The sequence below is a fragment of the Ostreococcus tauri genome (assembly GCF_000214015.3).
Source record: "Ostreococcus tauri WGS project CAID00000000 data, contig chromosome 03, whole genome shotgun sequence".
NCBI classification, from domain to species: Eukaryota; Viridiplantae; Chlorophyta; class Mamiellophyceae; order Mamiellales; family Bathycoccaceae; genus Ostreococcus; species Ostreococcus tauri.
In genome coordinates, this window is record NC_014428.2 from 427,091 (window position 1) to 443,983 (window position 16,893).

Here is a 16,893-nt window from a genome sequence, read left to right on the forward strand (position 1 = left end):
AGCCGCCCGTCGAACGACCCCTGCGCCCGCGCCGCGCGCGCGTTCGACCCGCGCGCGCGCGCGTCGAGCGAATAAAAAATTCCGCCCGCGCCCGGCGTCGCGCGCGCGCCCCGGACGCGTCGCCCGGCGCGCGCGCGCGCGGATATGTCTCGCGCGTCGCTCTCGTCTCGCGTCAAGAGCCGACGCGCGACCGCGCCATGGGGTCGCTCGAAGACCTCGGCGACGCGGACGACGAGAGCGTGCGCGTGCGCATTCGAGTCCATCCGAGGGGCGAGCACTTCGTTCGCGTGCCCAAGACGGTGCGCGCGCGAGGCGAGAGACGCGGTCGTCGCATCTCGGCACGGAGCGATGGGAGACGGAGGATGGTTTTCGACGACGACGACGACCGCGCGCGGCGAGGGCGGGCGAGGGCTCGAGTGGGCGATGACTGACGATGGTTTGAACGATCGCGTTCGTTCGCGTCGCGCAGGCGCGGACGCCGGCGGTGAAGGAGATCGTCGAGCGCGCGAGCGGGGTCCCGGCGACGCGACAGCGGTTGCTCGCTCGAGGGAGAGTCTTGAGCGATGATTCATCGATGGAGAGCGCGCGAGTGGAGGACGGGGACACGTTGTTGTTGGTCACCAGCGAGCCGGATGAGAGCGGGGGGCGAGAGGATGGAGAGCGGAGCGCGGAGGCGGGCGCGGCGAGCGAAGACGGACAGGGCGAACAGGCGGGCGTCATGGGTGATCTATCGAGCATGATCACGTCACTGTTGACGTCGAATCCGGCGATGTTGGGGGCGATGGCGGGTAGCGGTGGGTCAGGGGCGCTCACGGTGGAGTTCTCGATCGGTGGACCGCCACCAGGGGCGAGAGCGGTGGCGGCAAGTCAACGCGCGCGCGGGGAAAACGGCGGCGGTCAACCCGTCGAGAGAGGTGGGGCGAGCGCAGCGAGTGCGCAGTTATCTCCGGTGGACACTTTGCGACGATATATACACAATGTTGAGCGTTTGCTTCGAAGCATGCAGCACAGCGAGCCGCGAGCCATCTCGGTTGGCGGCAGCGAGCCGATGCCAATGGAGACGCCGGCGAACGTCAATCAGACCGAAACGCACGCGCCACCGATTCACTTCGGCGTGCAGTGCGACGCGTGTGAGATCAATCCTGTGAGGGGTACTCGTTTCAAGAGCGTAGCGCACGACGATTTCGACCTGTGCGAAGAGTGCTTTCGAGCCGGCAGGGGTGCCCAGTGTGGACCCTTTGCTCGTTTGGACCTTCCTCTTCCCGCCGGTTTGCCGCCTGTGATCGCTCACGCGAACGCCGATGATATGGATGAGAATAGAACAACACCAAGACAAGAGAGTGAAGAGGGAGTGGCCACTTTGGGTACGATGCTGTCAACAGCGCGACAACTCGCTCACGAGGCTGGACCACTCATCGATAACATCGCGAGGAGATATCATCCCGATAGCCGAGAGAACACGGTCGAGACGCAGGCTCAGAGTCTGCAGCTCGCAACGCTCATGCACTCGGTAGGTGCCCTTTGGTGTGAGCTTGCGCGATGCATTGCGGTCGTACCTCCGCCTCCGAACGCCATGACGCCGGAAGGTGCTGCTATCGCAGGGGACGACATCAACAACGCCCGGAGCTTGTTCGCCTATCCTCAGACGTCGCACATCGCCAGTAGCGGTGCATTTGCACACACGCGTCCGCCTGGTATGCCCAGACACGACCAGGATGCGAATGTCCCACAGGTTGGTCAACGCAACTTGCCCAACGTGATGCACATCTTACATCACCTCCAGGGTCCCGACGGAGCGCATGACATGGACAGCCTTCCAGCTGAGCTTCGAGCGATGTTAATGCGACAAGCTTCTCAGCACGCGCAACATGCGCCACCTCAGGCTCAAACGGGGTCGCAGCCGGCGGTGCAGCCGACGCAACCTGCCACTCAGCCGACGGCGGCGGACGCACAAAACGCCGCGGAGACTCGCCGGAATGAGGTTCGCGACGCTCGATCTTCGCAAAGAGCTTTGAGCCGGCTCTTAGGATCGGTTTTACGAGCGATTCCGAGTCCGAGCTTCATGACTCAAGCGGGCGCTACCGGCGCTACACAAGCTGGAGCGACGCCACCTGGTGCCAACGCCTCTCGATCAAGCTTGATTCAGGACATGTACTCCCAAATCATCGGATCACCGCCTAGACAGTCTCAGATACCGGAGCAACGGAATCCACCCGATCAGGCTCACCGGGATCGTGTCGCGCCCAGAACTGTTGACGTTCCAAATGTGTCGGCTCAGGATAACACGCCAACGCGTGCTCGCACGCGCAGCGAATCCAAGCAAGATGACACCGATGACCGTGCTGCGAAAGCATCCAACACCGGTAACGGCATGTCGCCGGCCGCGAGCGCAGCTCGTCTCGTGATAGATGAGCGAGCGAATTCGGCGATGGGTCAGCAGGCAAGCACTTCAAGCGACAGACAAGGCAAGAAGGAGGACAAGGAATGAGAGTCTTTTTTAGAAATGAAGGTGATTGCTTATCAAACGAACGATTCTTTACGCGCCACCCTGACAGTACCTCGATGCCGGTACCGGTACTGATGTGAAACAATATTTTCTATGTGCTAAGTGAGCTATTCAGTACCTACCCCATCGAAGCCGCGTGCGGATCGATGCGAATGCTAAGGCGCCGACAGCCGCTCCACCAAGATGACCGGCGTGAGCGACGCCAGAACCTTGCGAATCCTGGATCCCCACAATGTCTCGCAACAAGAACAATCCTCCCAATAAGATGCTCGGCACCGGGAGAATCGCGTATAGCAGAATGGTTCGAAATGGATATAGTAGGACCTCAAACGCCACGATGGCGTTCACCGCGCCGCTCGCTCCGAGCGCGGCGGGCGTGAAATAGTACCCACGACTCGCACCTCTTTCTTCGATGAACCTCGACACGTACGCATCCATTCGATCAAAAATATTTCCTCGTCCCTCTTTGTATCTCGTCACTCTTCGGCGACGCTGTTGCCGGCACCAAAGCACGTGCGCCACGCTCGCGCCGACGCCTCCGACGCAGTACAGCGTCAATAGGTACCTCCCTCCGAAGCGTTCGCACACGCTCTTGCCGAAGAAATACAACGCAATCATGTTCATCCCGAGGTGCGTGAGATCGAAGTGCGAGAACGCCGACGTGAGCATCGTGTGATATCGCCCTCGCGCGAGCGCCTCTTCGCTCACCATGAAGTTCTTCCGCATGAACCTCGTGTCCTCGCTCACCGCCCAAGCGTAGTACACCGCGCCGTTCGCCGCGATCAAGCCCCACAGCGCTTGATTTTCGTCTCCGAAACCCCCGCGTCGGCCGCCGAACGCGCTTCCCATGAACCCGGGCGGGGGCGCTCGATACGCCCGAAACGCGCCCGAAACGCCCGGCGTCCCCCTCCTCGCGCTCCTCGCGTTCGCGCTCGCCGCGAACCCGGACGCCGACGCCGACGCCGACGACATCGTCGTTGTCACCGCCCTCGTTCGCGTCGCGGCGACGTGCGCGCACGCATCGCGCGTCGAGCTCGACGTCTCGCGAGCGAACAGACGCATCGCGTGCATCTCGAGCGCGACGTCCGCGCGTGCGCGCTCGAACGCGAATCGCGCGACGCGCGACGCGACCGTGCACGCGCCGCGCATGTCCAGACGCGCGCGCGAGCGCCGAGACGCGCGTCGCACACTGCGAACGCCGAGCGCGCCGCCGCGCGCGTCGACGCGGTTCGACTATCAAGTTACACTACAAATTCTCTCAGCGCGTCGCGCGAGACGACGCGCTCACAAAAACTTCTTCCTCGGACGTCCGTACCGCGCGTCGTTCGCGTCCTGGCATCGATCGAAGACCCGAGGCGATCGTCAGTCTCTCCGTTCGCGTCTCGTCCGCGTCTCGTCCTGGCGTCCCGATCGCGCGCGTCGCGTCTCCGTCTCTCCCTCGCGCGTCGCTCCACCGTCGCGCGCAACGCCACCGGGCGTTCGACCGTCGCCTCGCCGCACGCACGAAGTCCATCACGGCTCCTCTGTAGATCATCGTCGGCACGAAGACGCCGAACACGGCGAAGAGTCCGATCGTTCGCGGACGCAAACGAAATCCGCGTTCGACCACCTCTCGGGCGTATCCGTTCGCCTCGACGAAGGCGTTTTGTTTCACCCCCGTCGGGTCGCTCCCAGCCATCGTTCGCGGGCGCGCGCGCGGCGTGCACGGCGAGGTGTGACGAGGAATGGCGCGAGGTTTAGCGTTCGGTGTGACAATCGTGCGGATGCGCGCGAGTTTGAGACGCGCATGCGCGTCCGCGTGCGATCGATCGACCGCGCGCGCGCGCTCGGAACGGAGAGAATTGAGGTGCCGGACGCGTGCACGCTCGGTGAGCTCAGGGAGGCGCTCAGGACGTTGGTCGAACGGGATTTACGCGCGCGCGTGGATTCAGAGCGAGCGAGCGAAAGTGATAGAATCGTCGACGTGGACGCGCGGAACGTGCGAGTGTCGCTGAACGGAAGCGGTGATCTGGGTGAAGGAGATCCTTCGAGGGAGAACGCGAGCGTTCGGTCGCTCGGGGTGCGCGACGGGGATTTGGTGCGGTTCGGAGTTGACGACGCGGGACGCGAAGGACGCGCGGGCGGAGACAGAGCGACGACGACGACGGCGAACGCGGTGACGAATCGGACGGTGACGACGGTGAATTCGGAAGCGGACGTGACGATGAGTGACGGTGAGGGAGAGATGCCGAGGAAGATGCGAGCGGTAATGGAGGAGTGGCGAGGACCGCTCGAGGCGGAGGAGTTGGCGTTCCTGGCGGCGCACGCGCTGATGCTCGACATGGGCGCGAAGACGATCGGCGACGTCGCTCTTCGCGATGGTTTGGCGAGATGTGGATGTTACTCGGCGCGCTACGGCATCACGGGACCGAACGGGATGGACACGATCGCGTGTACCATGCGAGCGCAGCCGGTAGACGGTCAACTGTCGCTCTTCGGAGCATTGGAGACAGATGGCGGTCCCGGTTACGCCACGCTCATTCGAGCGATCGATTACGTCAACGGAGGGAATCTGACTCCTGAGAGCTGTCGGTCGCTGTGGCAAAAGGTTAAAGAAGGCATGGCGAACAAGGTCTTTGACGACGCGCGGGCGCACTTTGCTGGCGTCCTGACGCCGGGAACGCTCATGTCGCTTCCGAAGGATGTCAAACGCAAAATCGCAGAAAAGATGAACGCTTACTCGCTTGCTTACAGTGCGTGCACGTGTAGAGAACTGCGCGAGGTGTGTTCCGACGAAGAACTTTGGACGAATCTTTTGCAAGAAGATTTTGGAATCGACCAAATGACCGATGTGCAGCAAGGCGGGATTACTTCTCGCTCGCTTTATAACCAGCACGCGATACGCCGATCTGCTGAACGGGAGGCGCGATTGCGCATGGAATCGTTCCATCCGATGCCCGGTCGTTTACCTCGCCACGGCTTGGAACCAGATCCCGAACGTGACATTTACCCGGGCCACCTTCCCGGTCACGTCCCCGGCATCATCGGCGGCGATTACGACATGTGGCCCGGAGGTCTCAATCCGAATCCAACGCCGCGACCGATTCCCGGTTTCGGTCGCGGAGGCTTAGGTGGACCCGGTCGACCTCGGGGAGGATGGCCGGGCGGCGGACCTCCGTTTCCGCCCCAGCCTGGAGGGTTGCCTTACAATCCGGATCCGGACGCCGACTTGCGTAACCCGCCGGGACGAGGTTTCCCTGGACCACCAAATCCTGGATGGGACGGTCGACCACGACCGCCACCCGACTTCTTTTAGTAGACTGCTGCGATTTCTTCTTTGTGCTCACTTTGTTGTACCAATACGTAAATTTACAAGCCGCGATACTTTATAAGAGGGCACGCGGCCAATGATGAAACTCTGTCGATAAGTTTTAACTGTGGCTGCTACTGTTGTTTTCGCCTTCGCAAGGCTTCGTCCGCGCGACGATATCGCGACTCTTTTTTAACGCGATCCATGAGCATCTCTAAGCGCGCGAGCTGGACCCTTTCGTTCGCCAGAGATTCCTCAACGGCGGCCTTTGCATTCGTGAGCTTGGCGATGTTGTTCTTGCTCGTCTCAGTCATCTCGAGGATGTGTCGCTCGAGAAGATCCGTGAACTGCGAGTCTCCGGATACCACCTGCGTCGGCGTCGATTGAACCATGGGACGCTGCGGCGGCGACGACGGCGTCGGCGGCGCCTCAGCCGCGGGCGTCACCGGCTCCGGCTCGGTCTCCTTCGCAGGCTCCGACCCCCCCTCGCCCCCTTCCTCAACCGTCTGCCCCATCGCCGCCGCCCGCATCGCCCGCTCCGCTCGAACCTTGGCCATTATTTGCGACACTTCATCGTCGATCTTCGCCTTGTTCCGCATCCGCTCTTCGCTCTGGCGCCGCCGCGCGTCCTCCAGCGCCTCGCGAAACGCGTCGTTAAAGTACGGATTCTCCGCCGCGTCCGCCAACAGCGCATCGTCATCGACGGCGTCACCGCGCTCGATCCCATCATCCCACGCCATCTCGTCGCCGTCGTTCATCCCTCGCGCGTCGTCCACGACCCCGTCGGACGCGCGCTCGGGCTCACGTCCGTCACCCGTCACGAACACCGCGCATTCGCGCGTTTTTCGTCCCCGCGCGTGCGCCCGTCGCGCCCCGCGAGCGCCCGCGCGCGCGGACGACGACGGTCGCACGCCGCGCGTCCGCCCCGGGACGCGCGCGCGGGCGCACATCGCGCGCGCGATGCGCCGAGTGCGGGCCGAGGCCCCCGCGAGGGGTCGTTCGGGCTGCGTGTGTGTGTTTCATCGCCGTGTATCTCGTACACTACGTGCGTGTGCGTTTCACGGGTATGTGATCTCGTCCACTACGTGTGTGTGTGTGTTTCATCGCCATGTATCCCATACACTACGTGCGTGTGTGTGTCTCTCTCTCTCATCGGCGTGTATCTCATACACTACGTACGTGTCTCTCTCTCTCATCGGCGTGTATCTCATACACTACGTACGTCTCTCTCTCTCTCTCTCATCGACATGTATCTCATACACTACGTACGTGTACGTACATCCCCGGCCGAGGATGCGTGTACGTCTCTTTCTCGGACGTCCGAGCCGGTGTGTACGCCTAAAGAGACCCATGTATGGATATCGTCCCGCCGCGTCGACGCCGCACGGCGCGCGCGCGATGACGTTTTCGAATATTCCGCACCCCGGGACGGGCGCGATGGGGCGCCGTGGACGCCGCGCGCGGGCGCTCGCGGGGGCGATCGCGTGCGCGATGCCCGCCGTGGCGCGCGCGAAGACGCTCAAGGAGCGCATCGGCGGTGGGAACTGGTTCGCCACCGCGAACGGCGAGTGCGAGTGCTTGCTCCTGAGCGACCCGAGGTGGAAGTGCGCGCCGCGGGCGTACGCCGAGGCGTTTCCCGCGGACGTCGCGGAGGATATTCTGAAAGATGCCCTGCGCGTGGCGGAGCGCAAGGGGTGGGAACGCGAACGGGATGAGGTGTGGGGCGGATTGGACGAGACGCGCCAAGTGGACGCGAGCGCGCTGAGCGAACGCGTGCGGAGAGAATTGAGGAGCGCGTACGAGAAGACGTTGATCCCGCTCGCTCGGGAGCAGTGCGTGATCGATGATCATCTCAAGTTCGAGGACGATGATTGGTACGTGGTGCGGTACGACGCGAAGGAGTTTCCGCGGGCGTCGCGACACCGCGACGGGGGACACATGACGTTTGTGGTTTCGCTCAATAACGTCACCGAGTACGAGGGTGGGGGGAGCGTGTTCGAGGGTCTGGCGTTTTCTGTACCGCATGGGGGCGTGCACAAGCTGGAGGATCACGACATCCCGGCGCAGCCGATCGGGGGAACCACGGTGCACGGATCGCAGCTCATGCACTGGTCCAACGCCGTGACCTCGGGGACTCGATACGTCCTCGTCGGGGAGACGACCGTGAACAAATCGTGCTGCTGGGACATGACGGCACACATGAATAGACTCGCGAACAAGGCCATGGTCATCGCGTTCTTCTTCCTCGCCATCGTGTGGGGCGTCCTCGGCACGATGATGAAGAATATTCAAAAGGCGAGAAACGGCGGCAAGGAAAAGGTTTGGTGAGACGTAAGTACCACAGAACACGCTCGTGGGTGCGCACATTATCAATACACATTTTTTTGAACTCGCTCAACCTTCATCGTCGAACGCAATCTATGAAGTACAAAGTAACAGACGCGTCCTCCACAGATGACGCCTGGCGCGCGTGCGCCGCCCCTCTGCGCCCTCGATCGCGCGCGTGGATGTCAAGTAAACCTCCGCGATCGCCTCGGCCGCCCATCGACGGCGCGGACGCCGCCGAGGGCGACGCGAGCTGGCGACTGAACGCGAACGAACTCGCCTCGCGCATAGCGCGTGAACCCTCCCTCGGCGCACCGCGAGCTACCGCGGCGGCGAGCGCGGAGAGCGCTCGAGCGGGCGGACAGACCATTCGTCGACGAACGACGACGAGGCACGCCGCGACGGAGGCGAGCCCGCAGTTGCAGGGTTACTATCGTAAGCAGAATCAGCTCGTGGAACAGTTCCAAGAGCTCGAGCACTTCTTGGAGCGAACGAGCGGACGCTCGGACGAGGAGTCGCGCGGGAAGACGGAGGATGAGGAGAGAGAGGATCGACAGGCGCAACTGGCGCTGATGGTTTCGTTCTACGCGAACATCATCTTGTTGGGGGTGAAGCTGTTCGCGGCGGTGAGCAGCGGATCGCTGAGCATCATCACGAGCGCGATGGACAGCTGCCTCGACTTGATCAGCGGAATGATCCTGTTTGTGACGGATAAGAAGATAAGACAGCAAAACAAGTACATGTATCCGATCGGGAAGAGTCGGATGCAACCGCTAGGGATCATCGTGTTCAGTTGCATCATGGGCACGCTCGGGTTCCAGGTGCTCATCGAGGGCATCAGGCAGCTCATAGGGGCCGAGCACACGCATCATCTCGAGCACTTGGTGCTCACAATCGGGATCATGGTTGGTGTGATAGTTTTGAAGTTCTTGCTGTTCCTTTTTTGTCGAAAGAGCAAGTCCCCGTCGGTGCAAGCGTACGCGCAGGATCATAGAAACGACGTGTTGACGAACACCATTGGCTTATCGGCGGCGCTCGTGGGCGACAGGTTTTACTACTGGGTGGATCCTCTCGGGGCGATTTTGCTCGCGACGTTCATCATCTATAACTGGAGTGGGACGGCGATGGAGAACATTCGATCCATGGTAGGCATGACCGCGCCTCCCGAGTTTTTGGCGCAGCTCACGTACCTCGCATGGAACCATCACCCGGATATCGTCCTCATCGACACCATCCGTGCGTACACGTTCGGTCCGAAATTCTTCGTCGAAGTCGACATCGTACTCGCTGAGGATATGCCGCTTAAGGTGGCGCACGACATCGGAGAGGAACTGCAGAACCGCATCGAGAGCATGGAGGACGTGGAGCGGGCATTTGTGCATCTCGATTTTGAGTCTGAACATCAACCAGAGCACTGAATACGAGTAGGAATTTTGATTCTGATCTATCACAAAGGATTTGAGCGAGAGTCTACTGGTACCGGTACATTCGTTCAACCCCTGACAATATATCTCAGTTCCGTCACATGTGACGGTGTGCCGTCGTCATCGGTTGAGGCATCAAACAGGAGTGCGTTGTGTAATCCGCCGTTCTTTTGTTGTACGTTACGACGAAGAGTTTACTGAGTTGCTGCATCACGCCCTCGATAGGCGGCGGCAGAAGCACGCTGACGAGCGAATTTCCGTCTATCTCTTCGTGACCTCCATCGGAAAAGCTCGTTGAGTTTTCTTTGCCGCTCAGCATCGGAATGGCCCCGGTGTACTTCTTACGCTCCATCTTTTGTCGTGACTCCTCATCTTTCCACGCACTCGTCTCCGCTTCCCTTGCAGCAACGACGCCACCTTCGTTTGCGCCCGTAAATTTGAACAACTCCGTGCAAGAAACTCGGCTCAAGAGGTTCACATGGTTCTGCATCCCTGCCGCATTGAAAGCGCTGAACCACGGGTCTTTTGCGTCCGTTGGCTTGAGCACGTTAACGACGCGACCATCCGATGTGATGTCGCCCCAAAGCGAAACCTCTCCCGACGAGGTGCTGTCTGGCAACGCGAAAGAACGTTCGTCGTCGTTCTTTACCATTTCCTCGCGAAGGGACGTGACGTTGATCCCAACTTTGACCAAGTGTTCCTCCACCGGAGATCCCGAGAGGGCCAACAAACGTCGGCTGACCGAGTGCTCGGGAACTCTGTTCGTAGGAGCAGCGTCGCGTGACACCAGACCGACGACCGACATGACGCCAAGCATAGCCGCCGTCGCGGAAGCCACCACGGTCTGTCTTCGACGCTTCGCGGGCTTTTTCTCAAGCGGCACTGGCGACGGTGGGTCCGTCAATTCGGTGTCTTGTACGTTCATCGGTGGGAGTGGAATTTTCGGCGTCATTGTTTGGTACACGCATGGCACCATCATAGCTGGCACAGAGTACCCGGCGCTTTGCAAATTCACTCGCAACGCGTGGTTCTCGTTTGTGAGATTGATCACCATCGTCTGCAACTCCATGTTCTGCTGTTCGAGCGCCCTCGCGCGTTTCTCAAGGTCTGAAACGTACTCTTTCTTCCTCGCGCGACTATTCTGCGCGCTCTCTCTGTTGCGATCGAGTCTCTTTCGCCGCTCTTCCTCAGTCTCACCCAAAGCCGTCGGCGTGACGTCCTTTCCAGACGCGGTTGCCCTCGACGATGACGCTCCGTCCTCCCATCGCTCTCCGTTTTTGACGAGCCCGCACGCACTCAACTCTTGCTGGGACCTCTCCTCACCACTCAGAGCACCGAAACAATCCTCCAAGAACCCTGCGTCTCCGACCAAGCCGTCCACCGGCAAGTCAACCAGGTTCTCCAAAAACGAATCCATCGCCGCAACCTCCACCGCCGCCGCCGACTCGCCGTCTTCCCACGGCGTATCAGTGCAATCGCTCCCACTCGTCCACCCCACGGGCTTCTCGCTCGCCTCAGCCCGTGCTTCACTCGTCGACGGCGTGGGAAGTTCATCGAAGAATATTTTAGAATTTCTTTCATCTTCCGAGACGACGGCGCGTTCGCGATCGCGCGTCTTTTTCTTCATCTCCGGGGTCGTTCGAGCGCTCGCGAGCATCGTGACCTCGGTCGTCGTCAAGTCCGGCGTCGACGGCCGCGTCGAGGGCGTCATCTACGTTGAGGGCGACGGAATCGCGCGCGCGCCTCGAGGTGCCGCGGCGTCTCGGAAGACGTGACGTTTTGCAATTCGGTGTTGCGAACGGTCGTGACTCGTCGTTAGGGGACTCCCGATGAGAGATGATGACGGGAAGCGATCGCGCGGATCGCACGCGCGTACGCGATGGCGATCGATCGAGCGAGTGGACGAGAGCAGCGACATCGTTCAGTTACAAATGTTCGACGATCACTGAGGCGACTATGGGCGCGAAGAAGCGCGCGAAGTGGTTAAAGCGTTAAACGCGTGGGGCGACGGCGACGGCGACGGCTCAGCGCCGATCGAATATGTCTCGGTCGGGCGAAGCCGCGATGGATGCGAAGATGGGTAGACGACGTAAATCTAAATCATCCGCTTGGTCGTCAGAGATGGCGTCGGAGATATCGGCGGTCTCGTCGGAGATTGGAGAGTCGTCGGGGCTGTCCGGCGGAGCAGCAGCGCGAGTCGCCGGTCTCGGATCGAGCGGCGCCGGCGTGGCCAGGAACGTGTCGCTCCAATCTGCAGTGTGTGCGTTCGGTGACTTCCCGGACATCAGCGCCGATAGAGCGGTGCGGTGAGTGACGGTCGTGCCCTCGACCTCCGGCGCGCGATAGTGGATGAAACGGCAGCGCGATCCGTACGGGCAGCTCCCCTGAGCGGCAAACGTTCGACACACCTCCGTCTTGTATTTAGGGTGTCTCAGCACCGGTCTGAGCTCGTCTCGACCGTGAGCGAATTGACACTTAGATCCATATCGACAGGTCCCACTCTCTTCCCAGCTTCGGCAGAGCTCTGTCTTGTATAGGGAGTGCTGTTGTTTGGGGGATCCAGTGCTCGGCGATGATGGGTGCTGGCCGTATGCTGGAGACGCGCTGAGAGATCGCCCACTATCGACTCGATGATCGCTGTATCCACCGTACACGGGCGATTGCGATGGAGTGAGATTCACGCCAAAGCTCGAGCCCGGACTCCCTGGACTGAGATTCAGACGAAACATCTCATTCAGCAAATCGTCTTGCAGAGAACGATACACATGGCCTTCAGCGTCGTGCTCGTGCGTCCCGTACGGCGATCCGGGTGCGCGCTGAGGCGACTGTACTAGCGTAGGCGAGCCATAATGAGCGTACATCGGCGACTGCGGGGCGTTGAGAACCTCCGCCGTAGGAATTTCGTCGTACATCGTCACACGCGTCCTCGGAGGCGTTCTCGGAGGACTCGCCGTGCGAGCGGTCGGGTACCCACCGATCATGGACGAGAAAACGTCGTTGAGCTCGCTTGAGGCGTCGAATAGAGCCGCTATGTCGTCATCTCGCCCATGGTCCTCGCTCGATCGACGCATATCTTGAGCTTACGTTGCTCTCGTTGCGCGCACCTTCTCGGGTCTACTTGGCACTGTGCGCGCACGCGAACGAGCGCTCGTCGACCACGTATGGTCGGTCCGGGCGCGCGTGACGAGGCGTGATTGATTATACCGAGAATAAATCGTCAGTTTCGAGCGCTTTCTAGCCCTCGCACGCGCGTGTGTGTCGAACAGTGGTGGAGAAGTTCGCAGCCTCGGAGTGTCAGTTGTGTCTTTTCGTATTCTCATCGCCGAGAGTCTTTCTTCTGATTACACATATCGAAGGTAGGTTGGCAGATTGACCCCGAGATTTTGCGCTAATTTCTCGGCCAGATCGCGAGAAACGTTGCACTGGTACAGACCGCCCTCCATCGCGCTCCCGCGATTGATCGACAGCAGGCCAAGCTGAGTCATGCTTGATATTTGCATGAAGACATCGGCGCTCAGGAGCTCCTCCTCGAGATCCGCGACCTCGGCGCCGTGCTCGTCGCATGTGGAGCGCGTGATGAAGTGAAACCACGCGATCAGACGTTCGAGCTTGAACACTCGCCTGGTGTCCACGGCCGCTTCTGCCGCGGCGGCGCGCTCGCGCTCTCCCGCGTTTCTATCAGTGCGTGAGGTTCGAGCAACGTGGCCTTCGATCTGCCCTCCAAACAATCGCTTATCCACGTCGTCGTTGTTGTGCGAGCACAAGAACGCGGCGAGAAGCAGGAACTTGGTCAGCCTCGGGATCTCAAAATCCAGGCGCCCGCCTGCGCCACTGCCGGCGACGTCTTGCGCCACGGGCCACTCGCCTCGGCCGAGCGCCAAGGCGGCTGCGCTTAGGGGCACTGTCAAGCCAGTGTGCACGTTTGGCTTGTCCCGTCTTGAAGTCGTGCCTTCTCGTTCTCGCTCATTCGCTCGATCTTGTACCTTTGCTGGCGCTCTCTTAGCGTTCAGCGCAGCGTAAAGCTGACGAGGCTCTGGCGGCGTCTCGCCTCGAGCGATCGCTGCATCATATGGCTTGATGTACTGCATCCAAAGCGGCGTCAGCGTCGCGCGGAGCTCGCGCAAATTTCTACACGTCGCCGCGAACGTCCCCAGCATGTTTCCTAAAAAGCCGTTGTACATCATCTCGTCCGCATCCATCGGACGCTCTCTCAGTAAGATGAAACGCAACTCGTCCTTTGAGTAGGCGGGAAAATACACACCCTCGTACGGCGTCGTCCCCGCGACCGAGCAAAACGTGTCCCATCCCTGCTCACCGATGAATATCACGATTACCTTCCGACAGCTCAGCTCCCCCAGGCGCAGCAGCGCGCTTACCACGGGCTCTCCCCGCCACTGTAACATCCGCTGCGCCTCGTCGACGACGACGTAACACGCCCGCGCGGACGGACTCGCCGGGAGATGCGTCCGCAAAATCTCCACTAAATCGCTATACCTATCGCACTTCATCGCCTTCTTCACTTGTTCCGCGCTGGCTTCTCTCAAAAACTCGCTGCACTCCATCAGATACGGCGTCAACTCCTCCGCTATCGCTTCGTAGAGCAGTCGCGCGCTATGTTCCGTGGCGCACGAAACGAACGCGTGCGGTCGCTCACTCCTCAACATCACCTCTCGCACGATCGATGTCTTCCCGCTTACCGGCGGTCCGTGCGCGTACATCGCCGGTCCGTCGTCCCTGGACCCACCGAGCGCCTTCACCAAGGCTGCGATCGAGCGCTCGCGTCCCGCCCACCGCGCGCACGTGTTCGCGATGAATCCATCCTCGTCGCGCTCGATCGGATCTACGATCTCGTCGGAGATCGAGGGATATCCCTCGCGCATCGCGTCATCGTTCGACGCGCGCGGGGCACGGTCGACGAACGCCGTCATCGACCTCGGCGCGCGCGCGATGACGTTTGAACGCCGAGCGACCACGGCGAGCTGTCGCGCGCGCTCGCGCCGAATGTCCGGCCAGTACGTATAAACGTGACGCGAATGCCTTCACAGACATTTCGCGGTCATTTTCGAATCGCAACATCGCAACTGATCGTATACGGGCATCCTGAGCGCGATGTCCTTAAAACAGTCACGGTCGGCACAGACCTCGTCTGGAACGAGCCGACGGCGACGCGGTCGCATCGACCTCTCAAACCGACGCTTCGTTCGAGATGAAGGTGCGTGTGCCTGGAGCCTTCGCGCGCGGTGAACGTTGCGATGCCCTCGTCTTCGCCGCGCACGCGACGCGCGCGCGGGCGTCGCGCGGCGGACGCGCCGGAAGCGACGGCGACGCGCGGACGCGGGAGAAACCCTGCTGAGCGATCGCGCGCGTTGCGAAACGCGCGCGATGACGGCGGCGTGGTGGACCTTGCGGTGGCGCGACGACGCGGTGGATAGGATGGTTTCTTTCGCGTCGTTAAGTCGCCGTCAAACGGTCGGCCGTTCGAGGAAACGGCGAAGAGGACGGAGGGAAACCGCGAACGCGATGGATGTGCGAACGAAGACTAACCTCAGCGATCGCTTCGTGACTCGCAGCTCAACATCGCGAACCCGCAAACGGGCGCGCAAAAGAAGATCGAGATCACGGACGAGAACAAGCTCCGCGCGTTCTACGACAAGCGCATCTCCGCGGAGGTCGAGGGTGACGACCTTGGCGATGTACGTGTGACTCGCGTTTAGGGCTTTGCGCGATGCGACTTTTCGCGCGTGCGATCGAACGCGCGATCGAACGCGGACGCGAACGAGCGTTGGAGGGCACATAAAGAAATGATACAGTGGACTGACTTTTACGCTCATCGCGTTCGCGAGTCACAGGAATGGAAGGGATACGTCTTCAAGATCATGGGTGGTAACGACAAGCAAGGCTTCGGCATGAAGCAAGGCGTGTTGACGAACCAACGTGTGTTCTTGCTCATGTCCCAAGGCACGAGCGGCTTCCGCGGCCACGGCCGACGCAAGGGTGAACGCCGACGCAAGGCGTGCCGTGGTTGCATCGTCTCCCAAGACATTGCCGTGTTGAACTTGGTCATTGTCAAGCAAGGCGACGCCGACGTCGCGGGCCTCACCGATACCGAAGTGCCGCGTCTCCGTGGTCCGAAGCGTGCGAGCAAGATTCGTAAGCTCTTCGCTTTGACCAAAGAAGATGACGTCCGCCAATACGTCAACACCTACCGCCGTGAATTCGAATCCGCCACGGGCAAGAAGAAGTCCAAGGCTCCGAAGATCCAACGCCTCGTGACCCCGCTCGTCATCAAGCGCAAGCACGCGCGACAAGCGGCCAAGAAGGCCAAGCAAGCCAAGTCAAAGTCAGAGGCTGCGGAATACCACAAGCTCCTCGCCCTTCGTCTTCGTGAGCAACGCGAGCGCCGAAGCGAATCTCTCGCCAAGCGCCGCGCGTCTTCCGTCGCGAAGAAGGCGTAAACTTCTCAAAGACTTCTTAGGGTGATTTTGAGCGAGAGTTTGGTGGTGAATTAGGTGTACTCAGTGACGGAGATTGATGCGACGGCGGCGAGCGTCGCAAACTAAAGCTTAGCAGCTTAAACTTCTTCCTCGCGTTCGAGACGTGTAATCGAGGCGAAGAAACAGATTCCAACCTCTCCCCCTCAGCTCCTCCAAAGCCCCCACTTTCGTCCTCTGAATGCCACTCCGCGTCGTCCCGATCGTCGATGTCCATCCCAGCGCACGATCGCGGGCCCATCGCGCGCGCGATGACCCATGCGCGCACCTGGGGACACCACGCGAGGGGAAAGCGTTCGATTCCCGCGCGTGGACACGGCGACTCGAACGCGATGGATGACGAAGACTACACGTCGGATGAGAACCGAACGCCGTTTTACACCCAGAGCGAGCGAAAATTCCTCGATCTGATCACGATACAAGCCCTGAAGAACGTTCTTCATTACTTACAGGAGTCGAACGGGGAGATGCACATGTTCCTGCACGACTACATTCACCAGAACCCGTTCAACCTGAGCGAGAGCGCGAGCATGGATGATTGGCTGGTCGGTCTGGCAGCGCAACCGCTGCGACGGGTGAAGGATCCGAGGCGAAGCAGTGTTCCGGGACACGCTGCGGAGGAGGCAGCGTTGAGGAAAGGACGCGAAGTATCTCCGAGAGACGTGGTGGAGCGCATCATCCAAGCTCGGACACACGTGGCGGACGAGCTCGTGGGTGTTCGGGACCAACTGAACGTGAAAAACAGTGCCATCTTCACGAGAGCGCTCAAGACGTCCGTGAAGTTGAGCGACGACGATGTCTGATAGATGCGTTGTAGGTACCGGTAGTAGTTAGCTAATGTATTTAAGAGATAAGCTA

General features: G+C 60.7%; 12 protein-coding genes across 12 annotated transcripts; 6 read left to right on the forward strand and 6 right to left on the reverse strand.

Annotated features, from left to right (window-relative positions):
• Positions 1-197: 197 nt before the first annotated feature.
• On the forward strand, positions 198-2,488 carry OT_ostta03g02670 (Zinc finger, ZZ-type; the record flags this gene model as incomplete). Its single annotated transcript, XM_022984771.1, has 2 exons — positions 198-299; positions 470-2,488. The coding sequence occupies 2 exons, from the start codon at positions 198-200 to the stop codon at positions 2,486-2,488; spliced, it is 2,121 nt and encodes a 706-aa protein (XP_022838499.1).
• Positions 2,489-2,617: 129 nt separating this feature from the next.
• OT_ostta03g02680 (Peptidase S54, rhomboid domain) lies at positions 2,618-3,478 on the reverse strand (the record flags this gene model as incomplete). The annotated part of the gene is made up of 1 exon (XM_003078129.1): positions 2,618-3,478. The coding sequence occupies one exon, from the start codon at positions 3,476-3,478 to the stop codon at positions 2,618-2,620; it is 861 nt and encodes a 286-aa protein (XP_003078177.1).
• Positions 3,479-3,790: 312 nt separating this feature from the next.
• On the reverse strand, positions 3,791-4,184 carry OT_ostta03g02690 (unnamed product; the record flags this gene model as incomplete). Its single annotated transcript, XM_022984772.1, has 2 exons — positions 3,791-3,838; positions 4,011-4,184. The coding sequence occupies 2 exons, from the start codon at positions 4,182-4,184 to the stop codon at positions 3,791-3,793; spliced, it is 222 nt and encodes a 73-aa protein (XP_022838500.1).
• A 108-nt stretch (positions 4,185-4,292) lies between these two features.
• On the forward strand, positions 4,293-5,801 carry OT_ostta03g02700 (F-box domain; the record flags this gene model as incomplete). Its single annotated transcript, XM_022984773.1, has 1 exon — positions 4,293-5,801. One exon carries the CDS (start codon positions 4,293-4,295, stop codon positions 5,799-5,801), a length of 1,509 nt encoding a protein of 502 aa, XP_022838501.1.
• Positions 5,802-5,929: 128 nt separating this feature from the next.
• OT_ostta03g02710 (unnamed product) lies at positions 5,930-6,535 on the reverse strand (the record flags this gene model as incomplete). The annotated part of the gene is made up of 1 exon (XM_003078132.1): positions 5,930-6,535. One exon carries the CDS (start codon positions 6,533-6,535, stop codon positions 5,930-5,932), a length of 606 nt encoding a protein of 201 aa, XP_003078180.1.
• A 658-nt stretch (positions 6,536-7,193) lies between these two features.
• OT_ostta03g02720 (unnamed product) lies at positions 7,194-8,123 on the forward strand (the record flags this gene model as incomplete). The annotated part of the gene is made up of 1 exon (XM_003078133.2): positions 7,194-8,123. One exon carries the CDS (start codon positions 7,194-7,196, stop codon positions 8,121-8,123), a length of 930 nt encoding a protein of 309 aa, XP_003078181.2.
• Positions 8,124-8,215: 92 nt separating this feature from the next.
• Positions 8,216-9,538, forward strand: OT_ostta03g02730 (Cation efflux protein; the record flags this gene model as incomplete). Its single annotated transcript, XM_003078134.2, has 1 exon — positions 8,216-9,538. The coding sequence occupies one exon, from the start codon at positions 8,216-8,218 to the stop codon at positions 9,536-9,538; it is 1,323 nt and encodes a 440-aa protein (XP_003078182.2).
• A 103-nt stretch (positions 9,539-9,641) lies between these two features.
• Positions 9,642-11,255, reverse strand: OT_ostta03g02740 (Basic-leucine zipper domain; the record flags this gene model as incomplete). Its single annotated transcript, XM_003078135.2, has 1 exon — positions 9,642-11,255. The coding sequence occupies one exon, from the start codon at positions 11,253-11,255 to the stop codon at positions 9,642-9,644; it is 1,614 nt and encodes a 537-aa protein (XP_003078183.2).
• Positions 11,256-11,568: 313 nt separating this feature from the next.
• On the reverse strand, positions 11,569-12,615 carry OT_ostta03g02750 (Zinc finger, CCCH-type; the record flags this gene model as incomplete). Its single annotated transcript, XM_022984774.1, has 1 exon — positions 11,569-12,615. One exon carries the CDS (start codon positions 12,613-12,615, stop codon positions 11,569-11,571), a length of 1,047 nt encoding a protein of 348 aa, XP_022838502.1.
• A 270-nt stretch (positions 12,616-12,885) lies between these two features.
• OT_ostta03g02760 (Origin recognition complex, subunit 5) lies at positions 12,886-14,424 on the reverse strand (the record flags this gene model as incomplete). The annotated part of the gene is made up of 1 exon (XM_003078137.2): positions 12,886-14,424. One exon carries the CDS (start codon positions 14,422-14,424, stop codon positions 12,886-12,888), a length of 1,539 nt encoding a protein of 512 aa, XP_003078185.2.
• A 326-nt stretch (positions 14,425-14,750) lies between these two features.
• Positions 14,751-15,999, forward strand: OT_ostta03g02770 (Ribosomal protein S6, eukaryotic; the record flags this gene model as incomplete). The annotated part of the gene is made up of 3 exons (XM_022984775.1): positions 14,751-14,756; positions 15,115-15,237; positions 15,394-15,999. The coding sequence occupies 3 exons, from the start codon at positions 14,751-14,753 to the stop codon at positions 15,997-15,999; spliced, it is 735 nt and encodes a 244-aa protein (XP_022838503.1).
• Positions 16,000-16,244: 245 nt separating this feature from the next.
• Positions 16,245-16,838, forward strand: OT_ostta03g02780 (unnamed product; the record flags this gene model as incomplete). Its single annotated transcript, XM_003078140.2, has 1 exon — positions 16,245-16,838. The coding sequence occupies one exon, from the start codon at positions 16,245-16,247 to the stop codon at positions 16,836-16,838; it is 594 nt and encodes a 197-aa protein (XP_003078188.2).
• Positions 16,839-16,893: the final 55 nt, after the last annotated feature.